Source organism: Mixophyes fleayi, chromosome 7 (genome assembly GCF_038048845.1).
Source record: "Mixophyes fleayi isolate aMixFle1 chromosome 7, aMixFle1.hap1, whole genome shotgun sequence".
Taxonomy (NCBI): Eukaryota; Metazoa; Chordata; class Amphibia; order Anura; family Limnodynastidae; genus Mixophyes; species Mixophyes fleayi.
In genome coordinates this window covers 30,738,244-30,761,800 of record NC_134408.1, presented here as the reverse complement: position 1 = coordinate 30,761,800, position 23,557 = coordinate 30,738,244, and the positions used below count along the sequence as shown (strand labels likewise).

Sequence of the window (23,557 nt, the reverse complement as noted above, 5' to 3'; positions counted from 1 at the left end):
CATTCCAAAATTTGAGGGGCAGCTAGCAACACATGCTCATACCCTCCATTGTTCTAGAACGGAAGAGCAGAGCAGGGGATAGGCATGTTGGAGTGGAAAGCCATGCTGGCGACTTTGCGTTATGCCCTTGCTAGAATGCTTCATGTCTGGAGACGCTGGCATTAAACACGAAGTGGCAAGAGGAAAGGATGGATAAAAACCCCCCAAAAAATTAAGCACTTCAAAAACCAACAAAAATCGTTATATATAGGTACTTTTTATTTATTGGAAATTAGAAAAAGTCTATGAAAGAGGCATAAAATATATTTTATCAGCGTCTACAAAACCCCTATTGTATATGCAAAAACAGTTTTCCCTGTTGTTTAAACTGCACCAGTAAATAAACAGTAATCCAAATATAATTTAAAGAAATTGCTGTAATAATGTTGATTTCTGGACCATCTGTTCATAGGAAAATTGCACACATTTCTACTTTAGCTTAATTTAGTTAGTTGTTGTTATGTTGGTGGCATGAATCAAAGGTGTGAGCAGATGTAAAACAGTTGTACTGATAATTTACATAATAAAATACAGAATGTGCACATTCCATTAGATTTATTTTTATGTTTTTGTTCTGAAATCTATAAAAAAAAAAAATACTTATTAGCATTATTTATAAGCAGCGGTTTTATCATTATTTTGTGTGGATTAGAATAATGTGTGTATTAGCATTATATCTTTTGCTTATTTTAATTTATTATTAGCCTGCAACTAAAGCTAAAATATAAAACCACTCATGGTAAAACTTCAGCATAGGGGTATGTATCTTAACATGTGTAGGAATATCACCAGTTTAAAGCAGTAATCCCACATAAGAGTGTTGCTGAAAATGGGTGTGAGCGGTTGGACCAATGGGAAGCTGCAAGCTCTGTGCTCGTGGCTCCTATTGGTCCAGTCAAACAATCATAGGCTATGCACCTACTCTTGTCGGTTCAGTAGTAAATCAATGCCGGAGCCCCAGGAAAAACTGTTAGAGTGCAGCTCCTAGGGCTCCTCTAAGGGGAAAGAGAAGCTCGGTACAATTTTAACTTTGAGCCGGAAGTGCTCATATGTAGTAATACAGTATAAAGTAGTATGGGATACTAAAAGACTCTATCGCCAGAACCTCGCACCTCTGCAAAATCTGTTCCACAACAACGTTGCTCATGTTTACTTCCATGGACTGTGATTGGCCTGATTCTCCGGTCATAGGAATAGCAGCACTCTAGCCCCTCCCTCAGAGCCCCTCAGCACACTAATGGCGCAGGCAACGTCAAGCGCATCTGACCCTAGAGTGCAGCCAGTACGCAGACACCTTTTCTGTAGCAGCATCAGACCGTTTTGTTTACAGGATTCGTTATGTGTTCTACATTTATGTCTTCATTTATTTAATTACTGACTTTATCATGCATAATGACATCCATAAAGAATATTGACTTTCCGTCACAAACTATACCTGGAAAAGGCAGTTCTGAGATATTGAAGACAAATAAATGTGAGCTCCAAGCTGCTTTCCAATGCACCAGAAACAGGGCTGCCAAGAGGAATTCAGGGCCCGGGTACAACAAACTCATGGGGCCCCCCCATAGTTGAGTAAGCCCTAAAAAAACACGACGCGGGTTTGGTCATACATTCAGGGGCGTGTCAATGCGCCATTGGGGCGTGGCTAGCCTAACGACGGTGCAAAAATTTTCGGGAATGTGGTCATACATTTGGGGCCGTGGCAATGCACCGTTGGGCGCATAGCTAGCACATCAAAATCACTAGGTCCTGAATTCACCACAGCGTCACATATGTCCAAGCACTCCTGACTTTTAAGACATCCAGCACCACAGTGTAGTATACAAAGAATGCAGTGTGTACACAAACAGTTCAGTCTTGGCCTGCGCCCACTGGGCTCACCAAACATTGGCATTGTCCCTACTAGAATCACAACATTTCACACACTATGCTGCTCTGTCCTACCTGTTCTTCTCACTTTCTCCACCCGAGGCTGCTGGTTTCTTTAGTTGTGGCTTGCCTGGATCTTGGAATGTAGAAGGACCTATTTGGGAAAAAAATGGCTACATTTAGAAAATTTCAGTCAGACGCAGCGTTAAATCAATAGCACCCACGATTAATAATTAGGCCTTCCTCCAGCCCCAACATTAAAATAATAGAATTCACATGTAATAAATAAACCTATTTCCCGTCATGCAAACAGCCTAGCAATACCTATTTCCCGCAACCATCACTGCCATTAAATAATTCATAGTCACATTTAATAAATAGACCTCATCCTCCCCAAACTCACCTCCACATTCAATAGGCCCCAAATCACCCCATCTTAAATTAATAATCCCCACTATTAAATTGCCTCACCATCACCCTACAAACAAAATAGCGCCCATTAATTAGCCACCACCTACCGCACACACACTACATTGCAACAAGCCCCATCACAACTACACTGCGCCCTCCATGCTGCTTTCCCCCCTTTTTATTCACTCTGTGCCTCTTTGCCCCTTTTTTTTTATAACTCTGTGTCTCTCTGCCGCTGTTTTCCTCCTCTGTGCCTCTCTGCCCCTGTTTTCCTCCTCTGTGCCTCTCTGCCCCTCTTTTCCTCCTCTGTGCCTCTCTGCCCCTCTTTTCCTCCTCTGTGCCTCTCTGCCCCTCTTTTCCTCCTCTGTGCCTCTCTGCCCCTCTTTTCCTCCTCTGTGCCTCTCTTTTCCTCCTCTGTGGCCCTCTTTTCCTCCTCTGTGCCCCTCTTTTCCTCCTCTGTGCCCCTCTTTTCCTCCTCTGTGCCCCTCTTTTCCTCCTCTGTGCCCCTCTTTTCCTCCTCTGTGCCTCTCTTTTCCTCCTCTGTGCCTCTCTTTTCCTCCTCTGTGCCTCTCTTTTCCTCCTCTGTGCCTCTCTTTTCCTCCTCTGTGCCCCCTTTTCCTCCTCTGTGCCTCTCTTTTCCTCCTCTGTGCCCCTCTTTTCCTCCTCTGTGCCCCTCTTTTCCTCCTCTGTGCCCCTCTTTTCCTCCTCTGTGCCTCTCTTTTCCTCCTCTGTGCCCCTCTTTTCCTCCTCTGTGCCTCTCTTTTCCTCCTCTGTGCCTCTCTTTTCCTCCCCTGTGCCTCTCTTTTCCTCCTCTGTGCCTCTCTTTTCCTCCTCTGTGCCTCTCTTTTCCTCCTCTGTGCCTCTCTTTTCCTCCTCTGTCCCTCTCTTTTCCTCCTCTGTGCCTCTCAGTTTCTTTCCTTACCTTTTGTCAGCTTCTTTCTTTTCTTCTCTTCTCTTCTGTCTTCTCTTCTTTCTTCTTCTTTGGTCTTGTCAGGCTGCGGCGCTCCTCACTGACTGACTGCCGGGCGTGACTTGATGACGTCACGCCCGACAGTCAGTGTGAATGGAGAAGACAGGAGAGGAGGGACGCGGCGCCGCGGTCACGTGAGTATTGATTTTTTTTTTTTTTTTTTATTTCTTATAGCTCCCCCCACCAACGCCCCCCCCCCCTCCCCCTACCCCGCGGGAATTTTTTTTTAAAAAAAATAAAAATACGCAAAATACAAAAAAATAAAATAAAAAAAAAAAATGACAAAAAATAGCAGCAAGGGCCCGGCCCGGGCCCCCTGGCATGGCCGGGCCCGGGTAAAATGTACCCGCTCCCCCCCCCTCTCGGCGGCCCTGACCAGAAATAATCATCGATCTTGACGTGAGAGCCAATGACTTTAATTCCGGGCTTTGAATATTAGACATGGAAACCTTGCTTAATCTTAGAGACACCATATTTCATGTTATGCTGTATCTCGAATCCACTAGTCAATTGACAAACATTGACAGAAAAGAATAAATATATTTTTTATTGACTAAATAGAAATGGTATGATTTTATGGTACAGTCGTTATTCAGTGTGCCACTTAGACCTGCTTCTACTATTAAAACACAAACTCATTGCCCCCCTAATAACCCACCCATTATTATATCAGATTTAAGGGGTCTATTTACTAAGCTGCGATAAGCCAAAGGGAATAGCCATCACAGCTGTTTTTAAATTTATCAAGGGGTTGTTTCCCCTTACCTTAACCTGTCTAACACAAGTCACTGCAGTCCTCATAGACTTCTACGGGGACTGTGATGTGACCCAAACTTAATAAGCGCCAGCCTTGAAAAACTAATGCCATTTTGAAATGGTGTTAGCTTACCTTATTAAAGGAGTCCTTATGGACTCCATCGCTGCTGGAGGTGTCTCTCTTTGTCCCATTGAAAAACTTGCCTTTGAACACATTGCCGTTTTAAATTTTGCTGTCAAAGTCGAAAATTATCAGCAATTTGCAAAATCGGAGCATGATACATTAAGCCCCTGGTGTGGTAAATTCAAGCAGCGGTACATATTCTATCGCTGTGGTATGTAGCGATACAAAAATTAATCGTACCGCCGATCATTGCCCACCAATTTTAAATAGACCTCTTAGTATGTTTTTTTAACTTCCCTTTACAGGTCAACATTACTCTTTTAGCTTGTAACTAATAATAAGACAAGGTCACTTCTTAACTTGGAAAATTCAGACCCACCACATAATATTTTTCCAAATGCATCATAGGCATACGCAGTTGTACACCCTCAATTTGCTTTTCAATTTGCATTTAGAAAAACACATGTGTTACATTTTGTGGTGTCTGTAGTAAGAATGTTCACGATGGTCACAGTAAACAAATCATTTCAAACTACTCTTAGCTGTCAATTCATTACAAATTTTCATATACTGCTCATTGGAACCTTATTTACTGTTATGTCTTCTGATTAGAGTAAGGTGACATTAATATTATACAAGATTACTATCTTTTAGTTACAATGGTATATGCAGGCATGTATATATACATATAAATTCCAGTAACAGTAATGGTTTGCTCCCACAGATGAGGCTCAAAAAGTGGTCGTTTTGGCCATGTAAGAAGGCTCTACAGGTTGACACTAAGAGGTATATTTACTAAACTGCGGGTTTGAAAAAGTGAAGATGTTGCCTATAGCAACCAATCAGATTCTAGCTGTCATTTTGTAGAATGTTCTAAATAGATGATAACTAGAATCTGATTCGTTGCTATAGGCAACATCTCTGCTTTTTCAAACCCGCAGTTTAGTAAATATACCCCTAAATTGAGAATACTTAAAAATTGTACAAAAAACTGTCTTTGCAGTCTTTATCTCATTAAGTACATTGGAATATTTTGTCCCACAAAACCGAATCATGTTTTTGTATTCGATGCAGAATTGAGTGTATCGTTGCAGTTAGCCCACATTCAGGTGGGGCTTCGCAATCGACCCTTGTCTGGCCGTACCCTCCCAATAAATATGGCTAAACCCCGCTGCCATCTAGATATGTCTGTAAAAAATGGATGCAATAATATAAAAGCTGATGTTTGACATCACAAAAAAAACTGCAACGGACCCAAACTTCTATATTTCGTAAATTACCATAGTTTTGATAAAGAAGTGAGTAATGATACTAAATTAACATTTAAAGATACAGGCAATCTCCAAAATGTTTAATATTTTGTACTGTTTTTCTGCTACTTTTTCCTGTTTTGTGATGGCAGCCTACATCATACTCTGATGGGTAACAGGCCCACTTTAAGACATTAGTGGACCCAGGACAATAATCACATTAATAGTCTCCTATAAATCCTTGTAAAACATGAGGGGTAAGGCTGGGTACACACTGCAGAAAATTTCTCCCAATGCAATTATAGTTAACGATTTTAACAACAACTAGAAAAAAAAGGTCCAGATCAGCTGTGATGCCGATTCACGTGTACACACTAAACACATGATTACCTACAGATCTGTGCTCTTCATCTGTCATAACCATCTGCTGAAAACTCTGCACACTCCATAGAGATCTATTTTCATCATCATCATCAGCTGTTTATATATCTATGGACACTGCCGGTCCCGAGTGCATACAATCATGGTCAAAAGTTTTAAGAATGACACAAATATTATTTTTCACAAAGTTTGCTGCTTCAGTTTTTATGATAGCAATTTGCATATACTCCAGAATGTCATGAAGAGTGATCAGATGAATTGCAATTAATTTCAAACTCCCTCTTTGCCATGACAATGAACTTTATCCCAAAAACCACATTTCCACTGTATTTCAGCCCTGCAACAAAAGGACCAGCTGACATCAGGTCAGTGATTCTTTCGTTAACACAGGTGAGAGTGTTGACGAGGACAAGGCTGGAGATCACTCTGTCATGTTGATTTAGTTATAATAACAGACTTCATCTGTTAACTATGGTTACACGTGCAATCATCATTGCTTTGCACAGAAAGGGCTTCACAGGCAAGGATATTGTTGCTAGTAAGATTGCACCTAAATCAATCATTTATCGGATCATCAAGAACTTCAAGGAGAGAGGTTCAATAGTTGTATAGAAGGCTTCAGGGCGCCCAAGAATGTCCAGCAAGTGGCAAGTTGATTCAGCTGCGTGATCGGGACACCACCAGTGCAAAGCTTGTTCAGGAATGGCAGCAGGCAGGTGTGAATGCATCTGCACGACAGTGAGGCGAAGACTTTTGGAGGATGGCCTGGTGTGAAGAAGGCCAGCAAAGAAGCCTCTTCTCTCCAGGAAAAACATCAGAGACAGATTGATATTCTGCAAAAGGTACAGGGACTGGACTGCTGAGGACTGAGGTAAAGTCATTTTCTCTGATGAATCCCTTTTCAGATTGTATGGGGCATCTAGAAAAACGCTTGTCCGGAGAAGGAAAGGTGAGCGCTACCATCAGTCCTGTGTCATGCCAACAGTAAAGCATCCTTAGACCATTCATGTGGGGGTTGCTTCTCAGCCAAGGGAGTGGGCTGACTCATATCTTTGTCTAAGAATACAGCCATGAATAAAGAATGGTACCAAAACATCCTCCAAGAGCAAATTCTCCCAACCATCCAAGAAGAGTTTGGTGATGAACAATGCCTTTTCCAGCATGATGGATCACCTTGCCATAAGGCAAAAGTGATAACTGAATGGCCAGGAAACTGCCCAGACCTTGATCCCATTGAGAACTTGTGATCAATCCTCAAGAGGCAGGTAGACAAACAAAACCCACAAATTCTGACAAACTCCAAGCATTGAATAGGCAAGAATGAGCGGCCATCAGTCAGTATGTGGCCCAGAAGTTGATTGACAGTATGCCAGGGCGAATTGCAGAGGTCTTCAAAACGAAGGGTCAACACTGCAAATATTGACTCATTGCATAAACTTAATGTAATTGTCAATAAAAGCCTTTGACACTTATGAAATACTTGTAATTTAACTTCAGTATACCATAGCAACATCTGACAAATAGGTCTAAACACACTGAAGCAGAAAACTTTGTGAAAACCAATACTTGTGTCATTCTCAAAACTTTTGGCCACACTGCAGATTTGGAACAACATTGTCCCATCGTTGCTCGAGATTTTTAGTACGGTTTAAAAATGAAACGATATGATGGGCTTTGGAAGGATAATAGTTCATCGTTGCAGTGTACACACTAATGCAGTATCGTTTTAACGCTCGGTTTTCCTGTGATTGACCCGATAATCGGCTGAAAACCCTGTAGTGTGTACCCAGCCTTACTGATAACATTTCCTAATAGCTGATCGTCTCACATGTTCTGCAACAAAGCAGTACAATACAATCTATGTATTATCACAGAATATGGATCTCTTTTTATTGTTTCCATTAACCCATGCCTGCTGCCAAGAATCTCCCCTCTTTCTATAAAGAAGTCGACTTGCGGGCCCCCTGTTCTGTTGGGCCCATGGCAACTGCCCTTTACCCATTTTATTAAAACAGCCTTAAAGCGTTAGTAGAAGCTGCCATGGCTTTATAATGAAGGACAGCTTATTTCTGGAAAGTGCCATGTTACACTGGGATCTCATTTAAGAGGTGGATATTTACATCAAAGTGTTCAAAAGCGTATGTAAAAAGATAAAAATAATGTAGTTTAATATAAAAGTATATATGTAATATCACTGTTGTAAAAACGTTAGTCTTTGTTGAAAAAAAATCAGTTACAAAAGACAAATTTAAACCAAGTACAAATATTTATGGATCCACAACAGGGAAAGCTTAATTCATATACTAGAATAAAAATATAACAATACTACAATAAAGGCCCTTCCCCCATACATTCATTTACATACCCTTGGTGTAAAGATACTTACAAGCTATCACATAGGTTACATCTAATTTCCCACAAAGAATTTTAATTAATAGCAATTATAACTACAGTAATTGAAAATATATTGCGGATTTAAAGGAATGTTTTAAATAAAGACTCAATTATGAAGAGATTCCGCTTTAATGCAGGCTTTTTATGTACTTCTTTGTAGATAAATGAAGACAGTAAGAGAAATTTATGAATTTATTTGGTATAAAAAAAATGTAATTCCTGTAGAGAACTGAACAGTAATGTTACCATTCTGGTGGTTTGTGTATCTAGAGGGTTGGAAATTTGCAATTATATATAGACTCGTGTAAACAAAAGGACCCTATTTTCAGCTGGTCTACAATCCAAGGAGACATAACGATGTTCATTAGGACTAGCGGGTCTCATTATATTCTTCTGCCTTATTCCGCTCGCTTTGTGACAGCACAAATGGTTGATTTCTGCAACATTGGCTGCAGATAAAATGCAATAGTGATATCTAGAGATAGAGGTCTGAGAGATTAAGTTCAGAACGAATTGAAATGATAGCTAGATATTTAGGCTGATGATACACCACACAGACTGATAAATGGCTTTGTGCAGTGTTGGCGGAACACATAGAAACAGATCACAAAAAAACTTTACCAGCGATCAGCAGAGGTTCGGAATGTATTCTCGAAGAGAAACAAACATAAAACATAACTCTACGTCAACTGTCATATTGTATAAAATGCTCAACATTGTAATGATAAAGAGGCAACAAAACAGTACTGGGTGTCCCCTGGATTTTAGATGGGGTTTATACTGTGTATTGGGGGGACAAAGCCAGTAAGGTACATGTGGGTAGATATTGTAAGATGTACAGTGTTTGGGAGCGAATGTGGGGTCAATGGTGTCTGTTGGGTCATGACGGTAGCATGCGTTGAGTTGAGTAGGGCTTGTAGGAGGAAGGGCGCCAGGTATTGTAATAAGGATTGTGTTAGGTGGTGATTGCAGGGTCCGTATAGTTGGCTGGAAGTAATAATGTGATTGATGATAATGTTATATAGTGCATAGAGTTTGTATGGTTGCATTATGTTGGGTGATGACTGCAGGGTGTATAAAGTTGGATTGTGGTTGTAATGAGTGGAGTGACGACTGTAGGACACATGGTGTGGCAGCACAGTGGCGTAGTGGTTAGCACGTCTGCCTCACAGCATTGGGGTCATGAGTTCAATTCCCAACCATGGCCTTATCTGTGTGGAGTTTATATGTTCTCCCTGTGTTTGCATGGGTTTCCTCCGGGTGCTCCGGTTTCCTCCCACACTCCAAAAACATACTGGTAGGTTAATTGGCTGCAATAAAAAAAAATAAAAAAATTGACCCTAGTCTTTCCCTCTCTGTCTGTCTGTGTGTGTGAGTGTGTGTCTATAGTAGGGAATTTAGACTGTGAGCTCCAATGGGGCAGGGACTGATGTGAATGAGTTCTCTGTACAGCGCTGCGGAATTAGTGGCGCTATATAAATAAATGATGATGATGATGATGATGATGGTGTGGACAAATGATGTTAGAGTGCTGGTCAGTGATTGTAGAGTGTACAGTATTAGGTAAGGTGTAGTAGTTTAAGACAAATTAATAGCAGGATCCTTAAAGTAGGTTTGGCTATTTGTGCAAACATAACCCCTATACTATCTTTTAACCATTTCCTATATACATTCTCTACTAGTGTATGTATTTAGCTGCTCTGCCGCTGTCTTAGCGTCCAGCCATCATTAGTCGCTTGACGTCCTGCCAACATCACTGGATCACTGTAGACAAAGGACTACTGCAACTGCCAGAATTAGAATGTGCTATATGAGCACTCTACCAGAAAGTGTATTTACAAAACAGTTAAAGATTGAAAACAGATTATATTTTGCCCATATAACCCCTTAAAAAACTACCCAAGAATTACCCTTAAAGGAACAAACAAAAGGTTTTCAAGGGCGGAGGTTCATTTTGCTCAATTCACTTTGGTGTGTGGGACAAAACCACAACATATTAAAGCATGATTTAAAATTTGGCTTGATACTGTGGTTTATTATATATCTATCTTAATATAATATCAGCAAAATATCATATTAACTGCTTACATTTCAGCTTTGCAGATGAAACAAGCTTGCTGCAGGAATACTTTCTTGTTCTCTGCCAGAAAAGGGGGTGGGTATATGCATTAGTATATTGGTTTGAAATGGCTTTAGAAATCAATTAAGAATTTACATGCTACATCGCAAATCACAGGAAAGTTTCTGTCATCGTTAGCAAGACAAATGCATGTGTATTATGAACAGCAGTTAAAGATGATGTTGTATGGTGGCAGCCTCTTTCTAGAGGAAAACATCTCACCAGCTTACCTTAATATGTAAAATGACTGAGAATGGTTGTAGAGCTCTGCACGATGTGGGCTATCAATGAGTCCCACCAAAAAGATTTTCAGACCCTGTCAACACATTGGTAAGGTTGAGAGAATGATTTTGGAGAAGCTAAAGTGTTTTTAGGAAAGAAACAAAGATAATGACACATTGCTGAATATTAAGCTTGGTAAGTAAACTAGTTAACACCTTATAGAATCTAAGTCAAAGCTGTCGACAACAATATTGTTATAAATGTTTGTCTTAATATTTATATTACACAGATGCAAATGTAAACTAAAATGTAGCTTTAATTTTAATTAACACAGAAAAAAAAGAGACAAGATAGCTCTGTCTTCCAAATGTGTTTTGTTTGTCTATTTTAAATCTAATTAAATTACTTTACTGAGCAAACACCGGGCACAGACTGTGCACCCGAATGTCTATTTCTCTTTCTATTGCCAGATACATGTCACTGACAGCACTCACACAGCCAGAAAACACTCTCTCTATCACACTGTGACTACACACACACACACACACAGACACTTAAGGCAGTCATCCCATAACACCGACATTGCACACACATAAAGCAGTCATGCCATAACAGTGATATTGCTCACACATAAAGCACTCATCCCATAACACACATAGTGCACAAACATAAAGCACTCATCCCATAACACTGATACTGCACACACATAAAGCACTCATCCCATAACACTGATACTGCACACACATAAAGCACTCATCCCATAACACTGATACTGCACACACATAATGTACTCATCCCATAACACACATAGTGCACACACATAAAGCACTCATCCCATAACACTGATACTGCAAACACATAAAGCACTCATCCCATAACACTGATACTGCACACACATAAAGCACTCATCCCATAACACCGATACTGCACACACATAAAGCACTCATCCCATAACACTGATACTGCACACACATAAAGCACTCATCCCATAACACTGATATTGCACACACATAATGCACTCATCCCATAATAGTGATAATGCACACACATAAAGCACTCATCCCATAACACACATAGTGCACACACATAAAGCACTCATCCCATAACACACATAGTGCACACACATAAAGCACTCATCCCATAACACTGATACTGCACACTCATAAAGCACTCATCCCATAACACTGATACTGCACACACATAAAGCACTCATCCCATAACACTGATACTGCACACACATAAAGCACTCATCCCATAACACTGATATTGCACACACATAAAGCACTCACCCCATAACACACATAGTGCACACACATAAAGAACTCACCCCATAACACACATAGTGCACACACATAAAGCAATAAAGCACTCATCCCATAACACTGATACTGCACACTCATAAAGCACTCATCCCATAACACTGATACTGCACACACATAAAGCACTCATCCCATAACACTGATACTGCACACACATAAAGCACTCATCCCATAACACTGATATTGCACACACATAAAGCACTCACCCCATAACACACATAGTGCACACACATAAAGAACTCACCCCATAACACACATAGTGCACACACATAAAGCACTCATACCATAACACACATAGTGCACACACATAAAGCACTCATCCCATAACACACATAGTGCACACACATAAAACATTCACTCCATAACACACATAGTGCACACACATAAAACACTCACTCCATAACACACATAGTGCACACACATAAAGCACTCACCCCATAACACTGATACTGCACACACATAAAGCACTCATCCCATAACACTGATACTGCACACACATAAAGCACTCATCCCATAACACTGATACTGCACACACATAATGCACTCATCCCATAACACTGATACTGCACACACATAAAGCACTCATCCCATAACACTGATACTGCACACACATAATGCACTCATCCCATAACACTGATACTGCACACACATAAAGCACTCATCCCATAACACACATAGTGCACACACATAAAGCACTCATCCCATAACACACATAGTGCACACACATAAAGCACTCATCCCATGACACTGATACTGCACACACATAAAGCACTCATCCCATAACACTGATACTGCACACACATAATGCACTCACCCCATAACACTGATATTGCACACACATAATGCACTCATCCCATAATAGTGATAATGCACACACATAAAGCACTCATCCCATAACACACATAGTGCACACACATAAAGCACTCATCCCATAACACACATAGTGCACACACATAAAGCACTCATCCCATGACACTGATACTGCACACACATAAAGCACTCATCCCATAACACTGATACTGCACACACATAATGCACTCACCCCATAACACTGATATTGCACACACATAATGCACTCATCCCATAATAGTGATAATGCACACACATAAAGCACTCATCCCATAACACTGATACTGCACACACATAAAGCACTCATCCCATAACACTGATACTGCACACACATAAAGCACTCATCCCATAACACTGATACTGCACACACATAAAGCACTCATCCCATAACACTGATATGGCACACACATAAAGCACTCACCCCATAACACACATAGTGCACACACATAAAGAACTCACCCCATAACACACATAGTGCACACACATAAAGCACTCATACCATAACACACATAGTGCACACACATAAAGCACTCATCCCATAACACACATAGTGCACACACATAAAACATTCACTCCATAACACATATAGTGCACACACATAAAACACTCACTCCATAACACACATAGTGCACACACATAAAGCACTCACCCCATAACACTGATACTGCACACACATAAAGCACTCATCCCATAACACTGATACTGCACACACATAAAGCACTCATCCCATAACACTGATACTGCACACACATAATGCACTCATCCCATAACACTGATACTGCACACACATAAAGCACTCATCCCATAACACTGATACTGCACACACATAATGCACTCATCCCATAACACTGATACTGCACACACATAAAGCACTCATCCCATAACACACATAGTGCACACACATAAAGCACTCATCCCATAACACACATAGTGCACACACATAAAGCACTCATCCCATGACACTGATACTGCACACACATAAAGCACTCATCCCATAACACTGATACTGCACACACATAATGCACTCACCCCATAACACTGATATTGCACACACATAATGCACTCATCCCATAATAGTGATAATGCACACACATAAAGCACTCATCCCATAACACACACATAGTGCACACACATAAAGCACTCATCCCATAACACACATAGTGCACACACATAAAACACTCACTCCATAACACACATAGTGCAAACACATAAAACACTCACTCCATAACACACATAGTGCACACACATAAAGCACTCACCCCATAACACTGATACTGCACACACATAAAGCACTCACCCCATAACACTGATACTGCACACACATAAAGCACTCATCCCATAACACTGATACTGCACACACATAAAGCACTCATCCCATAACACTGATACTGCACACACATAATGCCCTCATCCCATAACACTGATACTGCACACACATAAAGCACTCATCCCATAACACTGATACTGCGCACACATAATGCACTCATCCCATAACACTGATACTGCACACACATAAAGCACTCATCCCATAACACACATAGTGCACACACATAAAGCACTCATCCCATAACACACATAGTGCACACACATAAAGCACTCATCCCATGACACTGATACTGCACACACATAAAGCACTCATCCCATAACACTGATACTGCACACACATAATGCACTCACCCCATAACACTGATATTGCACACACATAATGCACTCATCCCATAATAGTGATAATGCACACACATAAAGCACTTATCCCATAACACTGATACTGCACACACATAAAGCACTCATCCCATAACACTGATACTGCACACACATAAAGCACTCATCCCATAACACTGATACTGCACACACATAAAGCACTCATCCCATAACACTGATATGGCACACACATAAAGCACTCACCCCATAACACACATAGTGCACACACATAAAGAACTCACCCCATAACACACATAGTGCACACACATAAAGCACTCATACCATAACACACATAGTGCACACACATAAAGCACTCATCCCATAACACACATAGTGCACACACATAAAACATTCACTCCATAACACATATAGTGCACACACATAAAACACTCACTCCATAACACACATAGTGCACACACATAAAGCACTCACCCCATAACACTGATACTGCACACACATAAAGCACTCATCCCATAACACTGATACTGCACACACATAAAGCACTCATCCCATAACACTGATACTGCACACACATAATGCACTCATCCCATAACACTGATACTGCACACACATAAAGCACTCATCCCATAACACTGATACTGCACACACATAATGCACTCATCCCATAACACTGATACTGCACACACATAAAGCACTCATCCCATAACACACATAGTGCACACACATAAAGCACTCATCCCATAACACACATAGTGCACACACATAAAGCACTCATCCCATGACACTGATACTGCACACACATAAAGCACTCATCCCATAACACTGATACTGCACACACATAATGCACTCACCCCATAACACTGATATTGCACACACATAATGCACTCATCCCATAATAGTGATAATGCACACACATAAAGCACTCATCCCATAACACACACATAGTGCACACACATAAAGCACTCATCCCATAACACACATAGTGCACACACATAAAACACTCACTCCATAACACACATAGTGCACACACATAAAACACTCACTCCATAACACACATAGTGCACACACATAAAGCACTCACCCCATAACACTGATACTGCACACACATAAAGCACTCATTCCATAACACTGATACTGCACACACATAAAGCACTCATCCTATAACACTGATACTGCACACACATAAAGCACTCATCCCATAACACTGATACTGCACACACATAATGCACTCATCCCATAACACTGATATTGCACACACATAATGCACTCATCCCATAATAGTGATAATGCACACACATAAAGCACTCATCCCATAACACACATAGTGCACACACATAAAGCACTCATCCCATAACACACATAGTGCACACACATAAAGCACTCATCCCATAACACTGATACTGCACACACATAAAGCACTCATCCCATAACACTGATACTGCACACACATAATGCACACATCCCATAACACTGATACTGCACACACATAAAGCACTCATCCCATAACACACATAGTGCACACATATAAAGCACTCATCCCATAACACACATAGTGCACACACATAAAGCACTCATCCCATAACACACATAGTGCACACACATAAAGCACTCATCCCATAACACTGATACTGCACACACATAAAGCACTCATCCCATAAAGGGCTCACTGTGTATGTTCCCACAAACTTCACATCAACCTTAAACTTTAAACATTGCATGCAAATAAAGACGCGTAGACCTGGATAAGTTATTAAAAAATGGCAGGAATTTTATTGTAAGGATTCTATATTAACTAAAACCTATGGTGGCGGAGAAAGAGCACTGCGTAACAGCTCACGAGCTGATAGCACAAGATCACTTAGTGGACTGGCGCAAACCGCCGTGAGTCCTCAAATCACGGGGAACAAATCCCTACATACTTAGCGCTGAGTTGACGTCAGAGTGACTGCCCCTTACAACTCACACTGCCCTCCCTCACCGAGCCGAACAGGGATCCTCCTCACCGAAGGACCAAAAGGAGTTACTGATGCTTCAAAGGGGGCAGTGACCTACGACCAACTACCCGTGCGCCCATTAATCAGCCGCTGAACGCAGTGCCTTCCTACCCCACTTTAAAATACCCCACTAAAATTGAGGGATGGGAGGGTGGGATCTCGTGCTGCAAGTGAACACAAGCAGGAAGTGCAGCCTGCTATATTCTATCAAGGTCCCTCCCAGGTGAGCAACCATTGGCTGGAACCCACCCCATGATAAACTACACCAGGTAATTACTCAGCTTGTTACAAACCCTGTCGCCCTTTAAGTGCGTTCGTCCTAGAAGCCTCACTTGTCATAAAGGGCTCACTGTGTATGTTCCCACAAACTTCACATCAACCTTAAACTTTAAACATTGCATGCAAATAAAGACGCGTAGACCTGGATAAGTTATTAAAAAATGGCAGGAATTTTATTGTAAGGATTCTATATTAACTAAAACCTATGGTGGCGGAGAAAGAGCACTGCGTAACAGCTCACGAGCTGATAGCACAAGATCACTTAGTGGACTGGCGCAAACCGCCGTGAGTCCTCAAATCACGGGGAACAAATCCCTACATACTTAGCGCTGAGTTGACGTCAGAGTGACTGCCCCTTACAACTCACACTGCCCTCCCTCACCGAGCCGAACAGGGACCCTCCTCACCGAAGGACCAAAAGGAGTTACTGATGCTTCAAAGGGGGCAGTGACCTACGACCAACTACCCGTGCGCCCATTAATCAGCCGCTGAACGCAGTGCCTTCCTACCCCGCTGCGCCCTACAGACGCCGCAGCCCGCCACCAACTAACCGAAACACGCCGCCACTCCCCCGCAGATCCTATCTATGAAGAGCTTCATACCCTCTTCGTTAAGGTGAACGCCGTCCCGTCTAAAAAGGTGTGGTGACTCCACCCCCAACCCCGGATGGTCGATGACTATACCTCCCAAGGACCGAACTACCTTCCGGATGGCGCTATTTAACTTCCTAACCATAACCGTCATTTTCTTTAAGGGAATGGGCGTTCTCCATGCTAATCGGGGAATTAAAGCCGACCAACCAATAATGATATCAGGCCACGCCTCGTGTATTCGTCGCAGGTCCTCCCGAATTACTATGATGAGATCTAAGGACTTTCCTTTTCCCAAATCATTACCTCCTGCATGTACTACCAGTACGTCTGGTGGGCCTTGCTGTCTAATGAGCCTTGTCAACCACGGAATAATATCCGGCCAGCCTAAACCTCTTTTCCCCCACCATCTTATAACCGTACCGCCATGATTCGGAATAACCTTAGACCCAGGGTGGCCAGCGGCCCAAAATATAAATGAATGACCGATGATCCACACCACCTTAGCTGGAACACCATCACCTGAAATCAGAAAAACCGTGTTAACAACCATACCTTGGAGTTGGGAAGACAGCCAGGTTTGGTATAGGAAGGTATGATAAGAATAGTACGCGGAAAATTCGATCACAAGGGGGGGGGGGGAGGGAAGGACACACATATGGGGGGCAGACCACCCAGGCGAAGGTAAACAACACCCGGAAAAACCCCGGCAGCACACCACTAATCAGGACTTACGCCCAGGGAAACCCGGGTGAAAATCCCTTCGCGCCCCCACTTTAAAGCGGCGAGCGGAAAAGCCCAGGGTAGCCCACTAAATGGAGGGAGAAGATGGGATGGGTAGGGGAAATGGGATGGGACGGTTGAAGACTCAGGAGAGAAGTAGAGGTAGAAAAGAAAAAACTGTAAAAAACCAAAATTGATTAAACATTACAACATCAGTCAACAACCTTGTCAATTCTAACATATGACTTAAAAGCCGCAGATTTCCATCGCCCCAGTGCTTTTATAGCTTCGCTAGAAGAACCTGCCAAGGCAGCGGATGTAGCTGCACCGATCCTAAATGAGTGTGTCCCGTATAATGTACTGTTTAGATTAATAGACTGCAAGGTACGTTTTAAAATGGTCGCGAATTGATATTTTGTCAACGGTATACCATTAGCGTGACACAGAAACAAATTAGCATGAGGTCTTTTACTCATAAACAATGATGCTAACCTGACCGGGCAAATAAGACATGGCTGCTGAGAGGTTAACTGGACCCATGATCCCCTGCCACTTTGGTCAGTCTTTGATTTAACTATTTTGCAGGCTAAGATCCCTTCGCCCAGACTGACATGCTCAACTCTCAAACCTGACTCCTGATGTCCCCTGGACCTGGCTACCAACTCTGAGATGCGAAAGGCTCCAAAATAAGCCATGGAAAAGGCCAAACTAAATAAAAGTTTCTCGTAACTATCTAAGGTAACCGACCCCACATTCCCTATCAGATCTTCCAAAATGTTAGAGGTAATCGGTAAACGGGTATCGGCATGAGAGGGACGGACTCTCCCCCATCCCCTCAGAGCCTTATTAATCAAAAATCCTTTTGTGACGTCAGGGTAACCGTGCAGCTTGGCCATAAATGATATCCCGGCCAGGGTGGATGCCATAGTAGTCCTTGAATCTCCCTCCGAGTACCTATCCCACATAAAGGCTAGCATGGCATCTTGCTGACCTGCCTCTGATTGGTCCTTTTGTCTGCTGAAAAGCAACCACCGTCTCCACGCCGACTGATATGTTTTCAGGGTGGAGGGAGCTATTGCTTGTTCCGCGAGCCCTCTTATGCCGGCTTGATGATCTGCCAAACACAAGGAGGACACGGGGTACCAACATCGTCCGCTTGAGGAGCCAGGTTGCGAAACCTGCTCCAATGGAAACGAGATAACGCGTCAGCTAGGCAATTCTGCACCCCCGGGACATGTTCAGCCCTGAACGAGATGTCATACTGTAGACAGCGCAGAACTAGGTGACGCAGCAGCGAAATTGCATGTTGGGCCGAAGCGCTCTGCTTATTGATGGACTGGACCACCCCCATATTGTCACACCAAAAGACTATGTGCTTACCCCGCAAAGCGGGAGCCCACAGTTCGATTGCTACCACAATCGGGAACAGTTCGAGAACCAACAAGTTCTTAGTGATACCGTCCCTATGCCACTCCTCGGGCCATTCCTCCGCACACCAGTGACCATCGAGATAAGCCCCAAAACCGGAAGCCCCTGCAGCGTCCGTGAACAAATTGATTTCAGAGTTCGTTACTGGAGGTGACGGCCAGATACGCTTGCCATTGAAACCCCTAAGGAAAATGAGCCATATCTGCAGATCCTCCCTAACCACTTTGGATAGACTTATGATTGCGTGTGGCCTACTCCTACCTGCTGTGGCTCTTTGCAGCTTCCTACAGAAAACCCTCCCCATGGGGATCACCCGGCAAGCAAAGTTGAACCGCCCCAACAAGGACTGTATCTGCCTCAGGGGACTAGCGTTTGCCTCTAACACTTCCGCAATGGCCTCGTACATCTTAGTAACCTTATCCTCTGGGAGCCTACAGAACCCTGCCTTCGTGTCGATCTCGATCCCGAGGAATGATAGGCACGTAGTAGGGCCCTCTGTCTTGTCTGCTGCGATGGGAACGCCTAACACCCTAAACAACGCCTCCGTGGAAAAAAGGGTATCACGACAACTCGTGGAGTCAGGAGGCCCGATCACCAAGAAGTCATCCAAATAGTGCGCAATCCACCGACACCCCGTCCCCGCCTGAATGCACCAGTGCAAGAAACTGCTGAATTTCTCGAATAGTGCACATGAAATCGAACAACCCATGGGAAGACAGCGATCGATATAGTATCCACCACGATGCCGAAAACCCATGAATTGATACGACTCGGGGTGAAGGGGTAACAATCTAAAGGCCGATTCGATATCCACTTTGGCCAGCAATGAGCCCCTGCCGCATTCCTGCACCAGGGCTAGAGCCGATTCAAATGACTGGTAACTGACTGAACTGAGATTAACGTCAATTGCATCGTTAACCGACTGACCAGCGGGATAAGACAGGTGCTGGATCAGTCTGAACTTTCCCTCTGTTTTCTTGGGAACTACGCCTACCGGGGACAAAATGAGGTTGGGAATAGGAGGGAGTCGGAACGGGCCGATCATGCGCCCCAAACCAACCTCCTTGCCTATTTTCTCGTCTAGCACCTCCGGGAAAGCGAGCGCAGATTTTAGATTCACCGGAGCTGCTGTGGAAATGCTACCCTGAACCGGAAGTTTGAAGCCAAAATGGAAGCCGTCGTGGAGTAGGGCCGCGGTCTCCCTATCATCAAACCACGACAGCCACTTGTCCAGCTCGGTCAGATCAATTGGCGATGGCCCCTTGACTCGGCAGAGTCGAACCAGCGCCTCTTCCCCTTCCTCCACTTCCCCGAGCCTTGGCACAATCGGTGGCTGGATGATGGCCGCCGCAGGCTGTACAAGTGTGCCTGAATCTGCAGAGTGAACCTCTTTGACAGGCCCCTGCATTAAAATCATAACACCTTCCTTTCGGGGGGAGGGCGTTTTGCGCCCTCCCCGGCCCTTGAAACCGTCTACCTGCGCTACCCTCTGCAGTCTGATTGCTAGGCCTCATTAGCTCCAACCATGTGTCAATGTCCTTATATCCGAGCGGAAGCTTCTCTCGCCCGCTCATCCGCTTCCTGAAAAGCTCGTCATATGCTCTCCAGATTACCGGGCCGTCCTTTATGAACATCCCGCTAATCAGGTGCATATATCTCCACACCTCCGCTTGCTCGCTGGGCCTGGACTCTAGATATATTGTGGCAAAAATGGAAAATGCATTCGCCCATCTAGAGAAGGATCTGTACTTCTCCTCCCCATGCCCGATTTTTCGCAGGCTGCCGCCAGCGCCTTCTTATCCTCACCGGTTAACGAGTACATATCCACGTACTTGCCCCTTCTGATTCTATCCCGCACACTGGGCCTAATACCGTGAGTGATCTCAAGGGATTCTACCTGCCCCAACTCGCTACGGACCGCTGGTAGATCTGTGTCTCCTGACTGGGATGCGTGCTTACTCCGCTTACCTAGCAATTCAGTCTCCAACAACTTAATTAGTTTCCTGGGTCTATCACCCGAGCCAGAGGACTCACTATCTGTGGAGAGGACGGGTGAATCCAACAAGTGTGACTTATGTATAGTAGCGGAACTGGACTCACCAGCAGGAGCAGGATTCCCATCACCGACAGACGTCTGCCCTAGCGACACAGCTGTGGCCTGTCCTCCTGACGTGTCCTGGATCTCTTCCTCCCTCCGTTCTGCCGTCATCTGATCCTGAGCCTCAGCACACGGACGATCGCGACTGCCGACCCTCGTCTCCGGATGCATAACAGTAGGCTCTGAAACGGAAAGGGGGACAGTCATCTGATGTCTGGGTAAATAGTCCAAGCGCCGCCGCGCCGTGTTACTATCCCTATCTACGGTAGAGAGGTTAGGGGCTGACACACGGGCCGTACTGGGGGACGCTGAAAATGACTCCCGCCTCCGCTGTAAGCGGCTATCCCCAAGGAGGGGAGGGGGCCCTGAACCGAAGTTACCGCCGCTGGAATGGTGATAATCGACTACGAAATTGTCGGACCTACCCCCCTGACCCCCGTAATAAGGCCCCCCCGCCCCGTACCCCGGGGAAGAGGCCCAATGAGACATGTATAGGCGAGACGCCGGAGGGGACATACGCTGGCATTGAAAATAGGGCCACACCGGCGCCTGGGTGTTGTCTCCAAAATCTCTTGTGTGTCTGGCGGGAAGTGTGCCCCCCCCTAGTTGGTGACGGTGGTCCCCGTGAGGTGGGGTACGGGCCTGGGACATGTTCGGACCCTGCTGATCCCTACCTGGATTAGACCCCCATGCAGATGCCCCACTACTATGGGGGAGAAATGGGCTGGGAGGGAAGGACAATTGATGGGGGGCAGGAGGGTTGTGCTCCTGATACCTAGCCCTCATAGCTGGTTCAGGGGGGGTGATGGGGCATAGGGTGTCTAGGGCCTGGCCCCTGCTCCTGACAGGACTGGGGGCATATCCGCCTGCCGGGGGAGGGGGGGTGCCTGCCTGCCACTGCTGGGGCTGACCGCTGCTGTCACTGACAGGGCCGCTGGCTGACCCTGCAGCCAGCCATGCCGAGGAGTCCGCGTGGCGGGACCCGGCCGGGCGCGATGGGGCGCGCGTTCTGCGCATGCGCGAACCGGCCGGGAGAAGAGAGGGGGTGGCGCGGCCGCGCCGTGCGGCTGTAGCAACGGGAGGATGACCTGCACGGGGGGCCAGAAGCGGGGCACCGCTAGAGGTGATGGCTGGAGGGAAGGAGGCTGATGGAAGAGAGGAGGAAGAGGGGGCAAGATGGCGGCGGGAGCGAGGGGGGGATGGGGACCTGAGGCGCGCCGGGCGTGGGGCATTTCTCCTGGGACGGGGCATGTTGGCAGAACAGAGGAGGACAGCGGGGTGAGCTGGAAAAGCGGGGAAGAGAGGGAGAGGAATAAGAGGAGAAAAAAGAAAGATTTGGGAGAAAGGAAAAAGGCAGAAAAAGAGGGTGGAAACAAGGAGAGGGAAGAGCAATAAATAGAGAGGAGAGAAATATAAAGTGAAAGAAGAGGGCAGATAGGAATAAAGTTTAATAGACAATGAATAAATCCACAAGTGGTACTTATCCGTTTCTCTTGCTGCTGGGTCTCCTACAGGAATCTCGTGCTGCAAGTGAACACAAGCAGGAAGTGCAGCCTGCTATATTCTATCAAGGTCCCTCCCAGGTGAGCAACCATTGGCTGGAACCCACCCCATGATAAACTACACCAGGTAATTACTCAGCTTGTTACAAACCCTGTCGCCCTTTAAGTGCGTTCGTCCTAGAAGCCTCACTTGTCATAACACTGATACTGCACACACATAATGCACTCATCCCATAACACACATAGTGCACACACATAAAGCACTCATCCCATAACACTGATACTGCACACACATAAAGCACTCATCCCATAACACTGATACTGCACACACATAATGCACTCACCCCATAACACTGATACTGCACACACATAATGCACTCACCCCATAACACTGATACTGCACACACATAATGCACTCACCCCATAACACTGATACTGCACACACATAATGCACTCACCCCATAACACTGATATTGCACACACATAATGCACTCATCCCATAATAGTGATAATGCACACACATAGAGCACTCATCCCATAACACACATAGTGCACACACATAAAGCACTCATCCCATA

General features: G+C 44.4%; 2 protein-coding genes across 6 annotated transcripts in view; one reads left to right on the top strand and one right to left on the bottom strand.

Annotated features, from left to right (window-relative positions):
- Positions 1 to 23,557, top strand: part of ELFN1 (extracellular leucine rich repeat and fibronectin type III domain containing 1) — a 434,833-nt gene that overhangs the window by 59,268 nt on the left and 352,008 nt on the right. The gene's annotated exons all lie outside the window — the stretch shown is intronic.
- Positions 16,109 to 22,128, bottom strand: LOC142098485 (uncharacterized). The gene is made up of 2 exons (XM_075181329.1): positions 21,480 to 22,128; positions 16,109 to 19,065 (listed from the first exon to the last, which is right to left on the bottom strand). The coding sequence occupies exons 1-2, from the start codon at positions 22,126 to 22,128 to the stop codon at positions 18,164 to 18,166; spliced, it is 1,551 nt and encodes a 516-aa protein (XP_075037430.1). The 3' UTR covers positions 16,109 to 18,163.